The 18,516-nt window shown below is 40.0% G+C and overlaps 1 protein-coding gene across 1 annotated transcript in view; it reads right to left on the bottom strand.

Annotated features, from left to right (window-relative positions):
- Nucleotides 1-1,646: 1,646 nt before the first annotated feature.
- Nucleotides 1,647-18,516, bottom strand: part of LOC111948492 (putative leucine-rich repeat-containing protein DDB_G0290503) — a 42,208-nt gene continuing 25,338 nt past the window's right edge. The window contains 4 exon segments of the mRNA XM_023961867.1: nucleotides 1,647-3,694; nucleotides 3,697-3,733; nucleotides 3,819-4,213; nucleotides 4,216-4,252. Coding sequence (XP_023817635.1) covers nucleotides 2,399-3,694; nucleotides 3,697-3,733; nucleotides 3,819-4,213; nucleotides 4,216-4,252 — 1,765 coding nt within the window. The 3' untranslated portion in view covers nucleotides 1,647-2,398.

The raw sequence follows: 18,516 nt of genomic DNA, 5'->3' as shown, positions 1-18,516 counted from the left end.
GCCTCATCCAGAGCACCTGTGAAGATAAAGAAATTAAAAACTAGTCTTAACATATTTTTGCTACCTTTCAACACAACAGAGTAATGTTTCGAAAAGTATGTTAAGTATTTAATTGCAAATACATTTTATTTATTTTAAGGAAAACACAAAATGACAAAATACTCAAAATTAATTAAATACATGTAATTCAAATAGGGGAGAGCATAAACAGCTTTTATTATAAACATTAATTTGTTCAGGTAGAAATGCATTTATCCAATAACGGTACACATAGTTGACTAATGTTTACAAAACACATTATGAACAACCTTACCTGCAGTTGGGTGTGTCACGTGGTCGTGATCCATCTTTACTGCCTTAGCTTAGCCACCATGTCGCAATCTTCACAGCATAGCTGCATAGCCTGACGTTTGAGGTTCTGTCATATACTGACTGCCTTCTCAAAGGAGCAGTAAAGTTGTTCCAAGGGAATAGGCTCGGGACAACACCACTGTTCAGGCGACGAACGACGCAGCCGCACCACAATCCGGAGCAAAGTGCCGGCAGCAGACGGTGCTACCTGTATTTACATTAAAACTATGCTCTTCCTCTCTTCGGATCGCCTGTATCCATTTGGGTTTCAGGTTTGGATCCACAGGAAAATAATGAAATGAAAGGTAGGGCTGTTTTCGGTTGGTAGACGAACAGCCTGGAACACTAAAAAAACTGCAACTCCTTGACTCTGCAATTTTTCATATATGCTAACAGGAAGTTGTTTTACACTTCGTTGACGTATTTCCGGTCGAAAAATGCGGAAGTGTGAAAAAGGTCTATTGATAAAGAACAAGGAGCAAACCGCCTTCAACTGTCACCCGAACCACGATGCATCAGTTCCTCATCAGTTGGCATAGGGAGGAGTGATTTTGTGTCTTTTTGCCAGGTTGGACTCAACCAGGGTTCATGGGTATAGCCCCGGCCAGCAGGCCCTCATCTGCGAACCCCGGCCTGGCCAAGCCTGGCCTGACTGCAACCTGTGTTGCAACTGGACCTTGTTCTTTCTGACTCAGTTGAGGGATTCTGAACCGCTCTTAGTCTGACTCGTCACCTAGAGCCTGTCTGTCGTGGGACACCATGCCATTGGCATTAGCCCTGGACAGATTAGCTTCTAGGATCACTCGAGTGCACAAACCCCTCCACCACGTTAAGGTGGCGGTTCACAGAGGGGATAAATTTAGTGTGTTGCACTTATTTCCTTTTCAACTTTTTTCATGTTTTCTTTTTTTTTGAATGAAATTAATTTAAATAAAAATATACAGTCAACTTATTACAAATTTTACAGGAATTGTATTTTTGGTTAGGTGGGGGGAACTGAAGTGCTCATAGAAAACCCACACAAATACACTTATTAGTGTGTCACCCTTATTTTTTACATTTTAAGTCTGGCCAGATTTCATATAATCAATAAATCACATCTATTTTTTATTCTTTGCGTTTTTTTGTGTTCAACCACCAGAAAGAATTGCAACATTTTTTTTCTCCAATTCACAAATTTTAACTAATAATAATCCTAAAGACACTACATTCAGGTTGGGTGGGGGGAACTGAAGTGCTCAGAGAAAACCCACACAAACACACTTATTAGTGTGTCGCCCTTTTTTTTTTTTACATTTTAGGTCTGGCCAGATTTTATATAATTAATAAATCACATCTGTTTTTTATTCTTTGCGTTTTTTGTCTTCAACCAGCAGACAGAATTGCAACATTTTTTCTCTCCAATTTACAACTTTTGACTAATAATAATCCTAAAGACACTACATTCAGGTTGGGTGGGGGGAACTGAAGTGCTCAGAGAAAACCCACACAAACACACTTATTAGTGTGTCGCCCTTTTTTTTAAACACCTAAATGGATTTCGACAAATTAATTAACCCCTTTTTCATGTGTGTGTGTGTTGTGTTTGCATTTGTCCAGTAGGGGGGAGGCAGGTATTTTAAAAATGTGTACCCCCCCTGAGGTCCCCCCCTAACAAGTGACATTGCTTGTTAGAGAGGCGACTTGATTGGGTGGGGTATGGGGAGGTTACTCTATGTTAACCCCCCTCCTCCACCAAACACATGCATTCAACAACACACATATTTATAAACCATATCCCAAGATAGCACAAGGATTATGTACCAATTAAAAACATTTCCATTTTTATTAGATTATTTTTCATCCCATTTTTTATTTTTATTTTTTATATTTCTGCCATTTTGTGTCCTATGTACTAAATAAAAGCTTTTCCCAATTTTTTACCCCATTTCTGTTTTTTTTTCCCATTCACCCTATTTTAAACATTAGTTTCTGCCTTTTTGTGTCCTACTATGTACTAAATAAAGGCTTTTCCCAATATTTACTCCACTTCACAAAGTTCATTTTGCTACTGCTTTAGTTCTGAAACTTTATCCTGATGTTGCTTCTTCTTGTCTTCAAGTTGGGACTTTTCTTCAGAGATTCTGTTTACTTCATCTCTGAGCTCTTTTAGTTCCTGGTCCTTCCTCTGGAGATCTTGGATTTCTTTCTCCAGAGCAGCATTGCTCCCTTTATGAGCCATGATCTGAACTTGAATGTCTTGGAGTTCCTTATAGAGACGCTCATATTTTTCTTCTGCCTTCAATTTGTCCTCCTTTGCTTTTAAAATTCTTGTCTCCACATCTTTGAACTCTGAAAGCTTCCCCTTCAGAAAATCAACCTCCTCCAGAGCTTGACTGTTGTAAGCTTCTGCCTCCTCAGCTTCTGCTTTTATTTCATTGTATTCAAACTCCAATGTTTGACGGTGTTTGAGAAGATCAGTCAGCATGGTTTTTTTGTCTTTGAGCTCCTTTGTTTGCTGTTGAAGAGGTCCCAGTTTGCTCAGTAACTTGTTGTATTGCACAGCCACTTCACAAAGTTCTTTTTTCTGCTGTTTCAGTTCTGAAACTTTATCCTGAAGCTGCTTCTTTTTGTCTTCAAGTTGGGACTTTTCTTCAGAGATTCTGTTTACTACATCTCTGAGCTCTATTAGTTCTTGTTCTTCTCTCTGGAGATCTTGGATTTCTTTCTCCAGAGCAGCATTGCTCCCTTTATGAGCCATGATCTGAACTGTAACGTCTTGGAGTTCCTTATAGAGACGCTCATATTTTTCTTCTGCCTTCAATTTGTCCTCCTTTACTTTTAAAATTCTTGTCTCCACATCTTTGAACTCTGAAAGCTTCCCCTTCAGAAAATCAACCTCCTCCAGAGCTTGACTGTTGTAAGCTTCTGCCTCCTCAGCTTCTGCTTTTATTTCATTGTATTCAAACTCCAATGTTTGACGGTGTTCGAGAAGATCAGTCAGCATGGTTTTTTCGTCTTCGAGCTCCTTTGTTTGCTGTTGAAGAGGTCCCAGTTTGCTCAGTAGCTTGTTGTATTGCACAGCCACTTCACAAAGTTCTTTTTTCTGCTGTTTTAGTTCTGAAACTTTATCCTGAAGCTGCTTCTTTTTGCCTTCAAGTTGGGACTTTTCTTCAGAGATTCTGTTTACTTCATCTCTGAGCTCTTTTAGTTCCTGGTCCTTCCTCTGGAGATCTTGGATTTCTTTCTCCAGAGCAGCAGTACTGTCTTTATGAGCCATGATCTGAACTTGAATGTCTTGGAGTTCCTTATAGAGACGCTCATATTTTTCTTCTGCCTTCAATTTGTCCTCCTTTACTTTTAAAATTCTTGTCTCCACATCTTCGAGCTCTGAAAGCTTCCCCTTCAGAAAATCAACCTCCTCGAGAGCTTGACTGTTGTAAGCTTCTGCCTCCTCAGCTTCTGCTTTTATTTCATTGTATTCAAACTCCAATGTTTGACGGTGTTTGAGAAGATCAGTCAGCACGGTTTTTTCGTCTTCGAGCTCCTTTGTTTGCTGTTGAAGAGGTCCCAGTTTGCTCAGTAACTTGTTGTATTGCACAGCCACTTCACAAAGTTCTTTTTTCTGCTGTTTCAGTTCTGAAACTTTATCCTGAAGCTGCTTCTTTTTGTCTTCAAGTTGGGACTTTTCTTCAGAGATTCTGTTAACTTCATCTCTGAGCTCTATTAGTTCTTGTTCTTCTCTCTGGAGATCTTGGATTTCTTTCTCTAGAGCAGCATTGCTCCCTTTATGAGCCATGATCTGAACTGTAACGTCTTGGAGTTCCTTATAGAGACGCTCATATTTTTCTTCTGCCTTCAATTTGTCCTCCTTTACTTTTAAAATTCTTGTCTCCACATCTTTGAACTCTGAAAGCTTCCCCTTCAGAAAATCAACCTCCTCCAGAGCTTGACTGTTGTAAGCTTCTGCCTCCTCAGCTTCTGCTTTTATTTCATTGTATTCAAACTCCAATGTTTGACGGTGTTTGAGAAGATCAGTCAGCATGGTTTTTTCGTCTTTGAGCTCCTTTGTTTGCTGTTGAAGAGGTCCCAGTTTGCTCAGTAACTTGTTGTATTGTACAGCCACTTCACAAAGTTCCTTTTGCTGCTGTTTTAGTTTTGTAACCTCAGTCTTTGCCTTTGAATTTTTCTCCTTTTCAACATTCAGTTTTTCCTGCACCTCATCCATGTTTGAAACCTTGAGCTGCAGCTCGGCAACTTCTATGTTTAGGGGGAGGAATGTTGTCATCAAGTCATCAGTTTGTGCTTGCATCTCCTTATATTCAGACTCCAACGCTTCACGGTGTTGCAGTTCATCTGCCAGTGCATGTCTCTCTGCTGTGAAGGCGTTTGTTTGTTCTCTGAGCAATTCCAGTTCTCTCTTTTCCTCCTCACGTCGAGCAATCAGCTGGCGTGTTTCCTCCTGCTGCTGTCTCTGATCAGAAATCTCTCTTTCCAGTTGAGCCCTAAGATCTGTGAGACGTCGCCTATCTTCCATCATGCTAGGATAGTTGTCTGCCATCTCTTTTTGTTCCTCATTTTGTTGTTGCAGCTCCTGAAGGTTTTGCCTCAGTTCTTCAGTTTTTTGTTTTAAAGCCTGGAATTCATCAAATTCATTTTTCAAATCAGGTTCCAGGTGTGCTTTGCGGGCAGTCTTCTTCTGGAGTTTCTTTAGTTGGGATTGCAGACCTCTGTTCTCCCGTTCCAAAAGTTTACGTTCACCTTTCATGTCAGAAATTTCTTGTTCCATTCCTTGCAGCTGCTGAAGTCTGTCCTGGAGAGAGGCTATTATTGTTTTCAGGTCTTGGTTACTTTCCAAGGCCTGAGATCTTTTTGTCCTCTCTTTTTCACACACATTTTCCACGTGGATCTGTTTTTCCACGTCCACTCTCAGACTCTCCAGCTGCTTCACCAGTTTTTTGTTTTCCTCCATAGCAGCTTTGCGTGTCTTTTTCAATTCTTTGCATGAATTGTCCAAATCTTTCCTTTTCTGCAAACTCTTGCAAATTTTCTCCAGATGTTTGCTCAAAGTGTCATTTTGCTGCAGAATTCTCTCTGTGACGTTATTTAATTCTTGAATGGAAACGGCCGTCTGCTGAAATTCTTCGCTGTGTGACATTTTGAATGAACTTGTCAAGAAATCTCAAAAAGTTGACTCACACTAAGTTCTTGTTTACAAAAGATGTGAAACCTTCCTGTTTCTTTCTCTATCGTGTCTTTGCCCACAAACTCTAAATCCCTTTGCTCTGAAAACGCCTCATACTTGAGGATGAAATTCAGGAGGTCCAATGATGTCAAATGATGTCACATGAAGTCACATGAATTCAAATGATGTCAAATGATGCCTCTGAAGACTAAAATTAGAGGTGACACAATCCAGCCGCTGATGTCAAATGATGTCATTACATCTAAAGTTTAAAATGACATCATCACTGATGACATCATCACTGATGATGTCATCAGTGATGATGTCATTGTGCGAACTTTTTTTTCCCTGTTAACATTTTGTTTCTGCTGTCCAGCAGCTAAAACACATATTGAATGAGGAGTCTTTTGTTTCAAACAGGATTTCTATAAAAACACATATTGAATGAGGAGTCTTTTGGTTCAAACAGGATTTCTATAAATCGAATCATTTATACACCATTTTCAATAGTCACTAAGAATTCTGAACACAGGTTTTACTACTTATTTTTACAGATATCAATCATTTTTCCTGTTTTACTGATCTTCTTACCAACCTGTAGAATTAATAACATATATGCTGCCTTTGGAGAATGCCATCAGACGTCAGATTTTATAACTATGCTGATTATATCAAAGTCAAAGTCAGCTTTATTGTCAAATATGGTGCATCCATAAGACATACAGCACAGATGAAATTGCTTTCCTCTCACCCCACAGTGCAAGCAGTATATAAAATAATAAATAAACAACTTAAAAAATGGATAAAAAGACAGTAATAGTCAGAGGAATAACAGTAGTCTAAACAGTGCTAAAGAACAGTGGCATGTTAAAGTGGCAGTTTAAAGTGACATCAGTGCTGAGAACAGTAAGTGGATGAGTCAGTGATGGCAGTCTTTAGTGATGATGGTGTTCTGAAATGGTGTGAAGTTTTCAATGTGAGCTAGTAGGTTGGAGTGGAGGGGCCAGAGGTATTGCCTGGTGGAGGAAACTGTCTTTTAGTCTGCTGGTTCTGGCCTGCAGACTTTTCAGCCTCCTCCCTGATGGCAACAGGTTGAAGTGTCTCTGGGATGGGTGTGACGTCTCTGAGATGGGTGTGAACCAGCTTTACATAGTTACATCTCCTGGTGGAGCGAGACCAACAGAAGCACTTTTTGACTGTATTTAAGATGTGAAATCATGGATGGCAAATAATTTTTTGCAGCTCAACCAGGAAATAACTGAAATTTTAGTAATTGGTCCTGAAGCCAAAAGAGATAAACAGCTATTGAAGCTAGCATACCTTTCATTAAGTTACTCAGAAATAGTTAGAAACCTGGGTGTTATTTTCGACTCTAAACTAACTTTGATTAAACAGGATATTAAAACTGGTTGTTATGGTCTTAGAAATTTGGCTTGGGCTGCCCACTACTCTCTCATGCTAATATGGAGATTCTAATGCATGCTTTCATCATCAGCAGAATTGATTGTTGGAACTTCCTGTTTGCTGGTCCTTCAAAAACGAACATTAAGAACCTTCAGCTTCTCCAGAACTCAGCTCCACGAGTTTTCACCAAGATCAGAAGGCGGGCTCACATCACCGTGACTGTGAAATCCCTGCAATGGCTCCCCATATACTTCAGGATTGATTTAAAGATATTTTTAAATAGTTTTTAAATGTCTAAATGGTCTTGGGCCTTCTTATGTGTAAGATCTTTTAGTCAAATATGAACCCACTTGTTGTTAAAACTACATTTTCCAGCATTACATAGCATTTTACACGTCTGATAGCAAGTTGAAAGCGCCATGTATGAACTGATGAAAACTTGACCAGCTTTATGGCAACGTAAATTCCCATCATAAATAGCTTGATGTTGAAATTCTGCCACAATTTAAATTCAAATTTCATGTTAACTATTTTTTTTTCTATTTTTTTCACCTCCAAAATATTAAAAATGTTAACATTTCATGACTTTTACAAACTTTACCAAAATGGGATTTTCAATTTCCAAAACTTTATCCCGGGGGGCGTGACCATGACCGTACAAACCCTGTTGAATGCACCAGTGGTTCATAATTCTGAAAAAAAGTCCACAGATTAAAGTTAGACTTCTGAGATTAAAGTCAGGATTTCCTTTTTCTCTTTTTCCATAGCCCTGAAAATTGTCCAGAAATTTATTTTGATTCCCATATCTGGGAAGTACATTTTAAATGCATTTTTGTTCAGACTTTACCATTCTGGACTTTGGGTCAAAAGTTCTCCACAGGATCTCCTGCATTTCTTAGTCACAAGCTATAAATACACAATAAAAATAGCAAAATTCAATGGTGCTGCTTTCGTTTGTTTTATTCATCAATTTTTACTTCAGCAACCCAAAAGCTAAAAAATTGAGATTCACACATGTATGATAACATCTAATGAATTAGTTCCATGACATGTGAGTGGAGTGAGCAGGGCCGGCCCTGGTCTTCTGGGGGCCCTAAGCGAAATTTAATTTGTGGGCCCTCCAACTGATCAGGAGCACCAAAAAAAACGCAACTGTTGTTGTAATATAAATGAGATCTCTCTATTAATACATTTGTGAATTATTGTTGCTGCCGAAGAATTGAATACAGTAAATTGCCTGCATGTTGGATGCACCTTTAGTGGTGCAGAACAAATTTTAAATGCAAAGAAATAAATATGAATGACAAATGTATATAGATATATAGATCTATATTTTTTAATGTAACATTAGCCACTCAACAAATTACATTCACAAAACTCCAACTTATTAAAAACAGCGACTTAATACCAAATTATATAACAATAAAACAATCCAACATAAAGAACACAACAGCTCAATGAGGGGGATTTTGGAAAGTCATAGGCTGCCTTTACACTGCATGGTTCAAGTGACCCAATTCCGATTTTTTCCTCTCACGTGGCACAGATCGGATATGATCGGTGAATGTGTAAGCAGGACAAAAGCGCATGGATTCCGTTTTTCTCAGATCGGATACAGGCCTCTCTCATATGTGGAAATAAATCGGAAACGAATCGGATACGTGCATTTGCGTGTGCCATGTAAGCAGACAAATCGGTTATTCCCCAGTAAATGCGAGTCGTACGTCAGTGACGTCAATTCAGGACACCACCAACTGAGATCACATGACTTATTAAGGTGCTTTTGTGCGCTGATGTTGCTGTCAGCGTGTTACCTTTCAGCCTCAGGCTTCAGACCGTAGTTGGAAACCGCTGTCATGTCCGGTCCGGACGCAAACGGTAACTAATGAAGCGGGACACCGTTGCTAGAACAGGCTAGAAGCTGTCTATTTCTTTGGGGGGCGTGTATGATGGGGACCGTGTGTGTGTGTTAGCGCGCGCGTGCTTGCGTGTGTGTGTGTGTAAGGAGAGACAGTGAGTGTGAGTGTGGAAAACATAAAAAACAAGAAAAAAATTTGAGGATGTTTTTATGATTGTCTTGATATAAACAAAAAAAGAGGCTATAAAGTTCAGACGGAGAACGATCAGTATTGGCTTTGTACTCAACCCACTGATAACTTCATCAGCGTGTCATGGGCTAAAGCTGAGTCCCTGATTGTCTAAGACAATGCAAATTCTTTACCAGCTGAGTATAGACCCAAAATGTGCTGATGCCAGACTGCCGTGCCTGACGCTCAAAACGTGTTGTAGGACCTCTGATCGTATCTGTACATTGACTTTACATTGAAACTGGACACCCCTGACTTGCAAATCGTGTTTGGTGTGAATGCAGCTTAATAGCTTCACAGCTCCAGCAAAACCAGAGTCAGCAGGGGAACCTGTCTGTTTGAGGTCCAAGAGGAAGAAGAGACCTCCAACCACAGACCTCCAGGAAAACCTCCAGAGGATAAAAGTGGAACAGACTGTAAGGTGTAAAGAGAACAGACTGAGGAGGGTAACCAAGTGCTTCTCCCTATCTTAAGAGACATCTGTGGGAAGAAAGATCCTTTAATGCTGAAATCCTTCATTTTTCCATTTGAAAGCAGACTCTTAAGTGAAGCTCTGAGTTTCTTGGCGGCCCACATGGGAGTCGTGAGAGTAGACCTGAACTGTCTCAGGGGAAACAACATCATACAAATGACTGAATAATTGAAAGGCCAAATGAGAGTCTGCGATGCCAAACAGATCAATAGACTCCACAATTCTTTATTAGGTATTCGCTGCTGCCCTCTTCCTTTCTTTCTTTGTTGGTCCATACATTAAAATTTATAGAACTGCAGGCTTTTTTTTCCAGCTATCAAAGCAACCTGAACATCTTCCCCTGCAGAATCTGCAGATTGATGGCCTCCATGCAGCGATGACACCAATGCAGTAATTCAGATGCAGTAAAAGGACACTGATTCAAGTATTTAGAGAAAGGAAATAAAATCAATTTTCAAAAGCCTTTTTTTGATTGGTTCGGATTTTCAGTTACATTGTTTTTCAGGTTTACATTATCTTTAGACCATAACCATCAAAAAAGATAATAATGTCTGTATAATGATTCTATATATTATGTGAATTTAATTAACAGAACATACTAAACTCTCCCTTGACATTAGTTTTTAAAACTATTTATAGATTATCTATAAAAAGTCTAGTTTGTTAAAAGTCTTTGCATTCCTGAAATATAAACCTAAAGCCTTAGTCTTAACTGCCGTTATAGGTGGATACAGGTGGTCAAACCTGTACAGGAAACGCAGATGGTCCACACAAAATATCAAGGTCTTAGACTGCTCAATGAACCCGTAGAAAGAAAATATTCATGCACATTTTTTCTATAGGCATGCTCCGGGCAACAGGTTGTAGTAAACACTTATGGACAGAATTCATCTTTACTTACATAAAAGTAGATAAGGAGAAAGTAGATGAGACACAACACCCCCAAATCCACTAAACTTTGCAAGGAGTGCATTCAGGATTTGGTAGTGTTGCATATATGGCGTCTTTTTCAAAAGTGGAAGTGCCAACCGTTTGTAAATTGACCATGGAGAAGAAATTAACAACTGTGGTTTGTACCCAGCTGGAATTCTATGACATTGAGTCCTTTATTATACCAGAATAGAGATGTAAGGCGAAAGGCTGAAGCAGGATTCCCCAGTTTTTCACCACTTCAACATTTTCCAGAGTGCCTCTTCTAACTGTGACTATACGCACTTGTATGGGGTAGCGACAGATCTGTGTGAACGGCGTGTGCTGAAAGCGTGTTAAAAAACCAGTGTTCAATCCAAACGAGGTGTAAAACAGCTTCAGTACATCCAGAATGCTGCTGCTCGAGTCCTGACCAGAACCAGGAAGTATGATCACATTAGTCCTGTGCTCAGGTCTTTGCACTGGCTCCCTGTACCTCAAAGAATAGACTTCAAAGCAGCTCTGCTTGTGTACAAGTCTCTCCATGGCCGAGCACCAAAGTACATCTCTGACATGTTAGTGCCATATGAACCATCTCGTACTCTGAGGACCTCAGGGGCCGGCCTCCTGTTGATTCCCAGAGTCAGAACTAAACAAGGGGAATCAGCGTTTCAATATTCTGCAGCTAAAATCTGGAACAGCCTCCCTGAAGGCGTAAGACAGGCCTCTTCTGTGTTCATGTTCAAATCTAGACTTAAAACATTTCTGTTTAGCCGTGTATATGACTGAAAGGTCCTATCTGCACTTTTCTTTCCTTTCCTTCCTTTATTTTTAAATCATTTTTCAAATTTTTTCTTTTCTTTTAAAGTAAATTTTACGTTGATTATTTCAATGATGTATTGTGATTTTAATGCATTTTTCTGTTTTGTGAAGCACCTTGAATTACTTTGTGTACGAATTGTGCTATACAAATAAACTTGCCTTGCCTTGCCTTGCCTTGCCTTCAATGCGTTCCTGAAAAACCACCACTGCACGTGGACAGGTCAAACACCCCCCCCCCCCCCCCCCCCCCCAATGTACTGGTGCATCGGACTTAGGCTTCACCTCACTCAGACAGACTGTGACGCATGAATCACAAACACCAGATATATCCAATAAAAATCAATTCATCAAGTTAAATGTTTTTTTGCTTAACCAGTTCTTAATCAGAGGACAGTTTTCCTCCATGAAAAGCTTAGCCAAGATATTAGGATTCTAATACTGTGACTTTTCTTTTTTCTTTTCTTTTTTCTTGCTTTTAGCATTTATTAACTGTATCTTTGCCTTTTTTTAGCAAGATTTTCTCATTTTTGTTTGTATTTATAAATGAATTCTATCTATTCTTTTCTCAAAACTGCAGAATTCTCAGTAACCTTTTAAAAATTTGTCATTTTCAATTTAAAAAGTTCCTTACCTTTTTTTTTTTTTTGTTGTTTTTTTTTTTTTTTTTTACTTGTCCTGTCCAACAGCTGGGCACACAGATGAGAGCTGAGGGCCTCTTGTGTTGGACATATTTTACTTTAACAAGAGGGGTTATTAATCTTCAGACAAACCAAAGGTATGTCTGAATAAACCCCTTTTGTAATTGAGGCCAAACTTTATTAATTTCAATCATGTTTGAAAATCTTTGGTGTTGGACCGGACGGAAAAGGAAAGAGGGGAAGAAGAGAGAGGGACGTGGAAAAACAGATCCACATGTGAAATCATGGATGGCAAATAATTTTTTGCAGCTCAACCAGGAAATAACTGAAATTTTAGTAATTGGTCCTGAAGCCAAAAGAGATAAACAGCTATTGAAGCTAGCATACCTTTCATTAAGTTACTCAGAAATAGTTAGAAACCTGGGTGTTATTTTCGACTCTAAACTAACTTTGATTAAACAGGATATTAAAACTGGTTGTTATGGTCTTAGAAATTTGGCTTGGGCTGCCCACTACTCTCTCATGCTAATATGGAGATTCTAATGCATGCTTTCATCATCAGCAGAATTGATTGTTGGAACTTCCTGTTTGCTGGTCCTTCAAAAACGAACATTAAGAACCTTCAGCTTCTCCAGAACTCAGCTCCACGAGTTTTCACCAAGATCAGAAGGCGGGCTCACATCACCGTGACTGTGAAATCCCTGCAATGGCTCCCCATATACTTCAGGATTGATTTAAAGATATTTTTAAATAGTTTTTAAATGTCTAAATGGTCTTGGGCCTTCTTATGTGTAAGATCTTTTAGTCAAATATGAACCCACTTGTTGTTAAAACTACATTTTCCAGCATTACATAGCATTTTACACGTCTGATAGCAAGTTGAAAGCGCCATGCATGAACTGATGAAAACTTGACCTGCTTTATGGCAACGTAAATTCCCATCATAAATAGCTTGATGTTGAAATTCTGCCACAATTTAAATTCAAATTTCATGTTAACTATTTTTTTTTCTATTTTTTTCACCTCCAAAATATTAAAAATGTTAACATTTCATGACTTTTACAAACTTTACCAAAATGGGATTTTCAATTTCCAAAACTTTATCCCGGGGGGCGTGACCATGACCGTACAAACCCTGTTGAATGCACCAGTGGTTCATAATTCTGAAAAAAAGTCCACAGATTAAAGTTAGACTTCTGAGATTAAAGTCAGGATTTCCTTTTTCTCTTTTTCCATAGCCCTGAAAATTGTCCAGAAATTTATTTTGATTCCCATATCTGGGAAGTACATTTTAAATGCATTTTTGTTCAGACTTTACCATTCTGGACTTTGGGTCAAAAGTTCTCCACAGGATCTCCTGCATTTCTTAGTCACAAGCTATAAATACACAATAAAAATAGCAAAATTCAATGGTGCTGCTTTCGTTTGTTTTATTCATCAATTTTTACTTCAGCAACCCAAAAGCTAACAAATTGAGATTCACACATGTATGATAACATCTAATGAATTAGTTCCATGACATGTGAGTGGAGTGAGCAGGGCCGGCCCTGGTCTTCTGGGGGCCCTAAGCGAAATTTAATTTGTGGGCCCTCCAACTGATCAGGAGCACCAAAAAAAACGCAACTGTTGTTGTAATATAAATGAGATCTCTCTATTAATACATTTGTGAATTATTGTTGCTGCCGAAGAATTGAATACAGTAAATTGCCTGCATGTTGGATGCACATTTAGTGGTGCAGAACAAATTTTAAATGCAAAGAAATAAATATGAATGACAAATGTATATAGATATATAGATCTATATTTTTTAATGTAACATTAGCCACTCAACAAATTACATTCACAAAACTCCAACTTATTAAAAACAGCGACTTAATACCAAATTATATAACAATAAAACAATCCAACATAAAGAACACAACAGCTCAATGAGGGGGATTTTGGAAAGTCATAGGCTGCCTTTACACTGCATGGTTCAAGTGACCCAATTCCGATTTTTTCCTCTCACGTGGCACAGATCGGATATGATCGGTGAATGTGTAAGCAGGACAAAAGCGCATGGATTCCGTTTTTCTCAGATCGGATACAGGCCTCTCTCATATGTGGAAATAAATCGGAAACGAATCGGATACGTGCATTTGCGTGTGCCATGTAAGCAGACAAATCGGTTATTCCCCAGTAAATGCGAGTCGTACGTCAGTGACGTCAATTCAGGACACCACCAACTGAGATCACATGACTTATTAAGGTGCTTTTGTGCGCTGATGTTGCTGTCAGCGTGTTACCTTTCAGCCTCAGGCTTCAGACCGTAGTTGGAAACCGCTGTCATGTCCGGTCCGGACGCAAACGGTAACTAATGAAGCGGGACACCGTTGCTAGAACAGGCTAGAAGCTGTCTATTTCTTTGGGGGGCGTGTATGATGGGGACCGTGTGTGTGTGTTAGCGCGCGCGTGCTTGCGTGTGTGTGTGTGTAAGGAGAGACAGTGAGTGTGAGTGTGGAAAACATAAAAAACAAGAAAAAAATTTGAGGATGTTTTTATGATTGTCTTGATATAAACAAAAAAAGAGGCTATAAAGTTCAGACGGAGAACGATCAGTATTGGCTTTGTACTCAACCCACTGATAACTTCATCAGCGTGTCATGGGCTAAAGCTGAGTCCCTGATTGTCTAAGACAATGCAAATTCTTTACCAGCTGAGTATAGACCCAAAATGTGCTGATGCCAGACTGCCGTGCCTGATGCTCAAAACGTGTTGTAGGACCTCTGATCGTATCTGTACATTGACTTTACATTGAAACTGGACACCCCTGACTTGCAAATCGTGTTTGGTGTGAATGCAGCTTAATAGCTTCACAGCTCCAGCAAAACCAGAGTCAGCAGGGGAACCTGTCTGTTTGAGGTCCAAGAGGAAGAAGAGACCTCCAACCACAGACCTCCAGGAAAACCTCCAGAGGATAAAAGTGGAACAGACTGTAAGGTGTAAAGAGAACAGACTGAGGAGGGTAACCAAGTGCTTCTCCCTATCTTAAGAGACATCTGTGGGAAGAAAGATCCTTTAATGCTGAAATCCTTCATTTTTCCATTTGAAAGCAGACTCTTAAGTGAAGCTCTGAGTTTCTTGGCAGCCCACATGGGAGTCGTGAGAGTAGACCTGAACTGTCTCAGGGGAAACAACATCATACAAATGACTGAATAATTGAAAGGCCAAATGAGAGTCTGCGATGCCAAACAGATCAATAGACTCCACAATTCTTTATTAGGTATTCGCTGCTGCCCTCTTCCTTTCTTTCTTTGTTGGTCCATACATTAAAATTTATAGAACTGCAGGCTTTTTTTTCCAGCTATCAAAGCAACCTGAACATCTTCCCCTGCAGAATCTGCAGATTGATGGCCTCCATGCAGCGATGACACCAATGCAGTAATTCAGATGCAGTAAAAGGACACTGATTCAAGTATTTAGAGAAAGGAAATAAAATCAATTTTCAAAAGCCTTTTTTTGATTGGTTCGGATTTTCAGTTACATTGTTTTTCAGGTTTACATTATCTTTAGACCATAACCATCAAAAAAGATAATAATGTCTGTATAATGATTCTATATATTATGTGAATTTAATTAACAGAACATACTAAACTCTCCCTTGACATTAGTTTTTAAAACTATTTATAGATTATCTATAAAAAGTCTAGTTTGTTAAAAGTCTTTGCATTCCTGAAATATAAACCTAAAGCCTTAGTCTTAACTGCCCTTATAGGTGGATACAGGTGGTCAAACCTGTACAGGAAACGCAGATGGCCCACACAAAATATCAAGGTCTTAGACTGCTCGATGAACCCGTAGAAAGAAAATATTCATGCACATTTTTTCTATAGGCATGCTCCGGGCAACAGGTTGTAGTAAACACTTATGGACAGAATTCATCTTTACTTACATAAAAGTAGATAAGGAGAAAGTAGATGAGACACAACACCCCCAAATCCACTAAACTTTGCAAGGAGTGCATTCAGGATTTGGTAGTGTTGCATATATGGCGTCTTTTTCAAAAGTGGAAGTGCCAACCGTTTGTAAATTGACCATGGAGAAGAAATTAACAACTGTGGTTTGTACCCAGCTGGAATTCTATGACATTGAGTCCTTTATTATACCAGAATAGAGATGTAAGGCGAAAGGCTGAAGCAGGATTCCCCAGTTTTTCACCACTTCAACATTTTCCAGAGTGCCTCTTCTAACTGTGACTATACGCACTTGTATGGGGTAGCGACAGATCTGTGTGAACGGCGTGTGCTGAAAGCGTGTTAAAAAACCAGTGTTCAATCCAAACGAGGTGTAAAACAGCTTCAGTACATCCAGAATGCTGCTGCTCGAGTCCTGACCAGAACCAGGAAGTATGATCACATTAGTCCTGTGCTCAGGTCTTTGCACTGGCTCCCTGTACCTCAAAGAATAGACTTCAAAGCAGCTCTGCTTGTGTACAAGTCTCTCCATGGCCGAGCACCAAAGTACATCTCTGACATGTTAGTGCCATATGAACCATCTCGTACTCTGAGGACCTCAGGGGCCGGCCTCCTGTTGATTCCCAGAGTCAGAACTAAACAAGGGGAATCAGCGTTTCAATATTCTGCAGCTAAAATCTGGAACAGCCTCCCTGAAGGCGTAAGACAGGCCTCTTCTGTGTTCATGTTCAAATCTAGACTTAAAACATTTCTGTTTAGCCGTGTATATGACTGAAAGGTCCTATCTGCACTTTTCTTTCCTTTCCTTCCTTTATTTTTAAATCATTTTTCAAATTTTTTCTTTTCTTTTAAAGTAAATTTTACGTTGATTATTTCAATGATGTATTGTGATTTTAATGCATTTTTCTGTTTTGTGAAGCACCTTGAATTACTTTGTGTACGAATTGTGCTATACAAATAAACTTGCCTTGCCTTGCCTTGCCTTGCCTTCAATGCGTTCCTGAAAAACCACCACTGCATGTGGACAGGTCAAACACCCCCCCCCCCCCCAATGTACTGGTGCATCGGACTTAGGCTTCACCTCACTCAGACAGACTGTGACGCATGAATCACAAACACCAGATATATCCAATAAAAATCAATTCATCAAGTTAAATGTTTTTTTGCTTAACCAGTTCTTAATCAGAGGACAGTTTTCCTCCATGAAAAGCTTAGCCAAGATATTAGGATTCTAATACTGTGACTTTTCTTTTTTCTTTTCTTTTTTCTTGCTTTTAGCATTTATTAACTGTATCTTTGCCTTTTTTTAGCAAGATTTTCTCATTTTTGTTTGTATTTATAAATGAATTCTATCTATTCTTTTCTCAAAACTGCATAATTCTCAGTAACCTTTTAAAAATTTGTCATTTTCAATTTAAAAAGTTCCTTACCTTTTTTTTTTTTTGTTGTTTTTTTTTTTTTTTTAACTTGTCCTGTCCAACAGCTGGGCACACAGATGAGAGCTGAGGGCCTCTTGTGTTGGACATATTTTACTTTAACAAGAGGGGTTATTAATCTTCAGACAAACCAAAGGTATGTCTGAATAAACCCCTTTTGTAATTGAGGCCAAACTTTATTAATTTCAATCATGTTTGAAAATCTTTGGTGTTGGACCGGACGGAAAAGGAAAGAGGGGAAGAAGAGAGAGGGACGTTAGAGGGGGGGGGGGGGTAGGAGGGTGATAATAGGAGGGGAAAGGGGATAAGACCATGAAGCAGCATAAAGCAACAAGTTTACTGGTTGTTAATCATTATGGTAAGGTTCAAATGTAGTACAAAAAGGGCGGAGCCTGTCCACACACACACTCAAGTGTTATAAACACACCTGCTAGCTGCAAAAATGTCCACCTGTCGACATGTACACAAAACAGATAGTGTTCACACGCATGCCTTAAAACCAACTAGCGTGAAATATTTCAGTCATTCAGTCATGCAAACTGTTAGTGCAAAGGTGAGCTAACACCTGTGCTCAGGTGAGTGTTTATGTTCTTCTAAAATGGATGGTGGAACGTGAAAAGAAGGAGGGAGAGTGCCCAGCCATCCCCACCCCAAGACCCCCACCACAGCAGCAGCGGCAGCCGGAATCCCCCCAACGCTACACGGGAACCGGCAGGGAACAACCGCCGCCCGGGCGACCAGGCCCGCCACCCAGGCCAGGGCCAGCAGGACCGCCGCAAGGCTCCCAGAGCCAGAGAGCAGGGAGGCACGGAGGGAAAGAGAGCGCCGCCCCAGCCCAACCAGGAGAGCAGCCCACCCGCCGCGCCGGGAGAACCCAACGCAGGGCCCCACCGGAGAAGGACGCCCACAGCCCCAGACGAGCACCCCACCACCACCCAGGAGTTCCGGGCATCCCCCCGCCCCAACCCCAGGTACGAGCCAGGACCCCCCAAGGGAGACCCGCTCCTTACCTTCTAACTGCCTTCTTTCGGTAAAGGTTTGTGGTTTTCAGTGTTTCTTCAGCTTCCGACAAATCTGACAAACTAACCTAAACCCAGCGATACTTTATGTACTTTAATCCCAGTGAGGCAGATTTCAGTTTTTCTTTGGCTGTCATTACCTCCGGCTGAGATAACTGTATTTTGTCCCGTCTGCATCCCCCCTCACCCCCCACCCCCGACTCTTTTCTTCTCTCCTGTAAAGAACAGCTAATCCAGGCATCAGTAATTTCATCTCTGGAA

This window comes from Oryzias latipes, chromosome 13 (genome assembly GCF_002234675.1).
Source record: "Oryzias latipes chromosome 13, ASM223467v1".
Lineage (NCBI taxonomy): Eukaryota > Metazoa > Chordata > Actinopteri > Beloniformes > Adrianichthyidae > Oryzias > Oryzias latipes.
The sequence above is the reverse complement of the archived record's forward strand: the minus strand, read 5'-3'. Positions and strand labels throughout refer to the sequence as shown.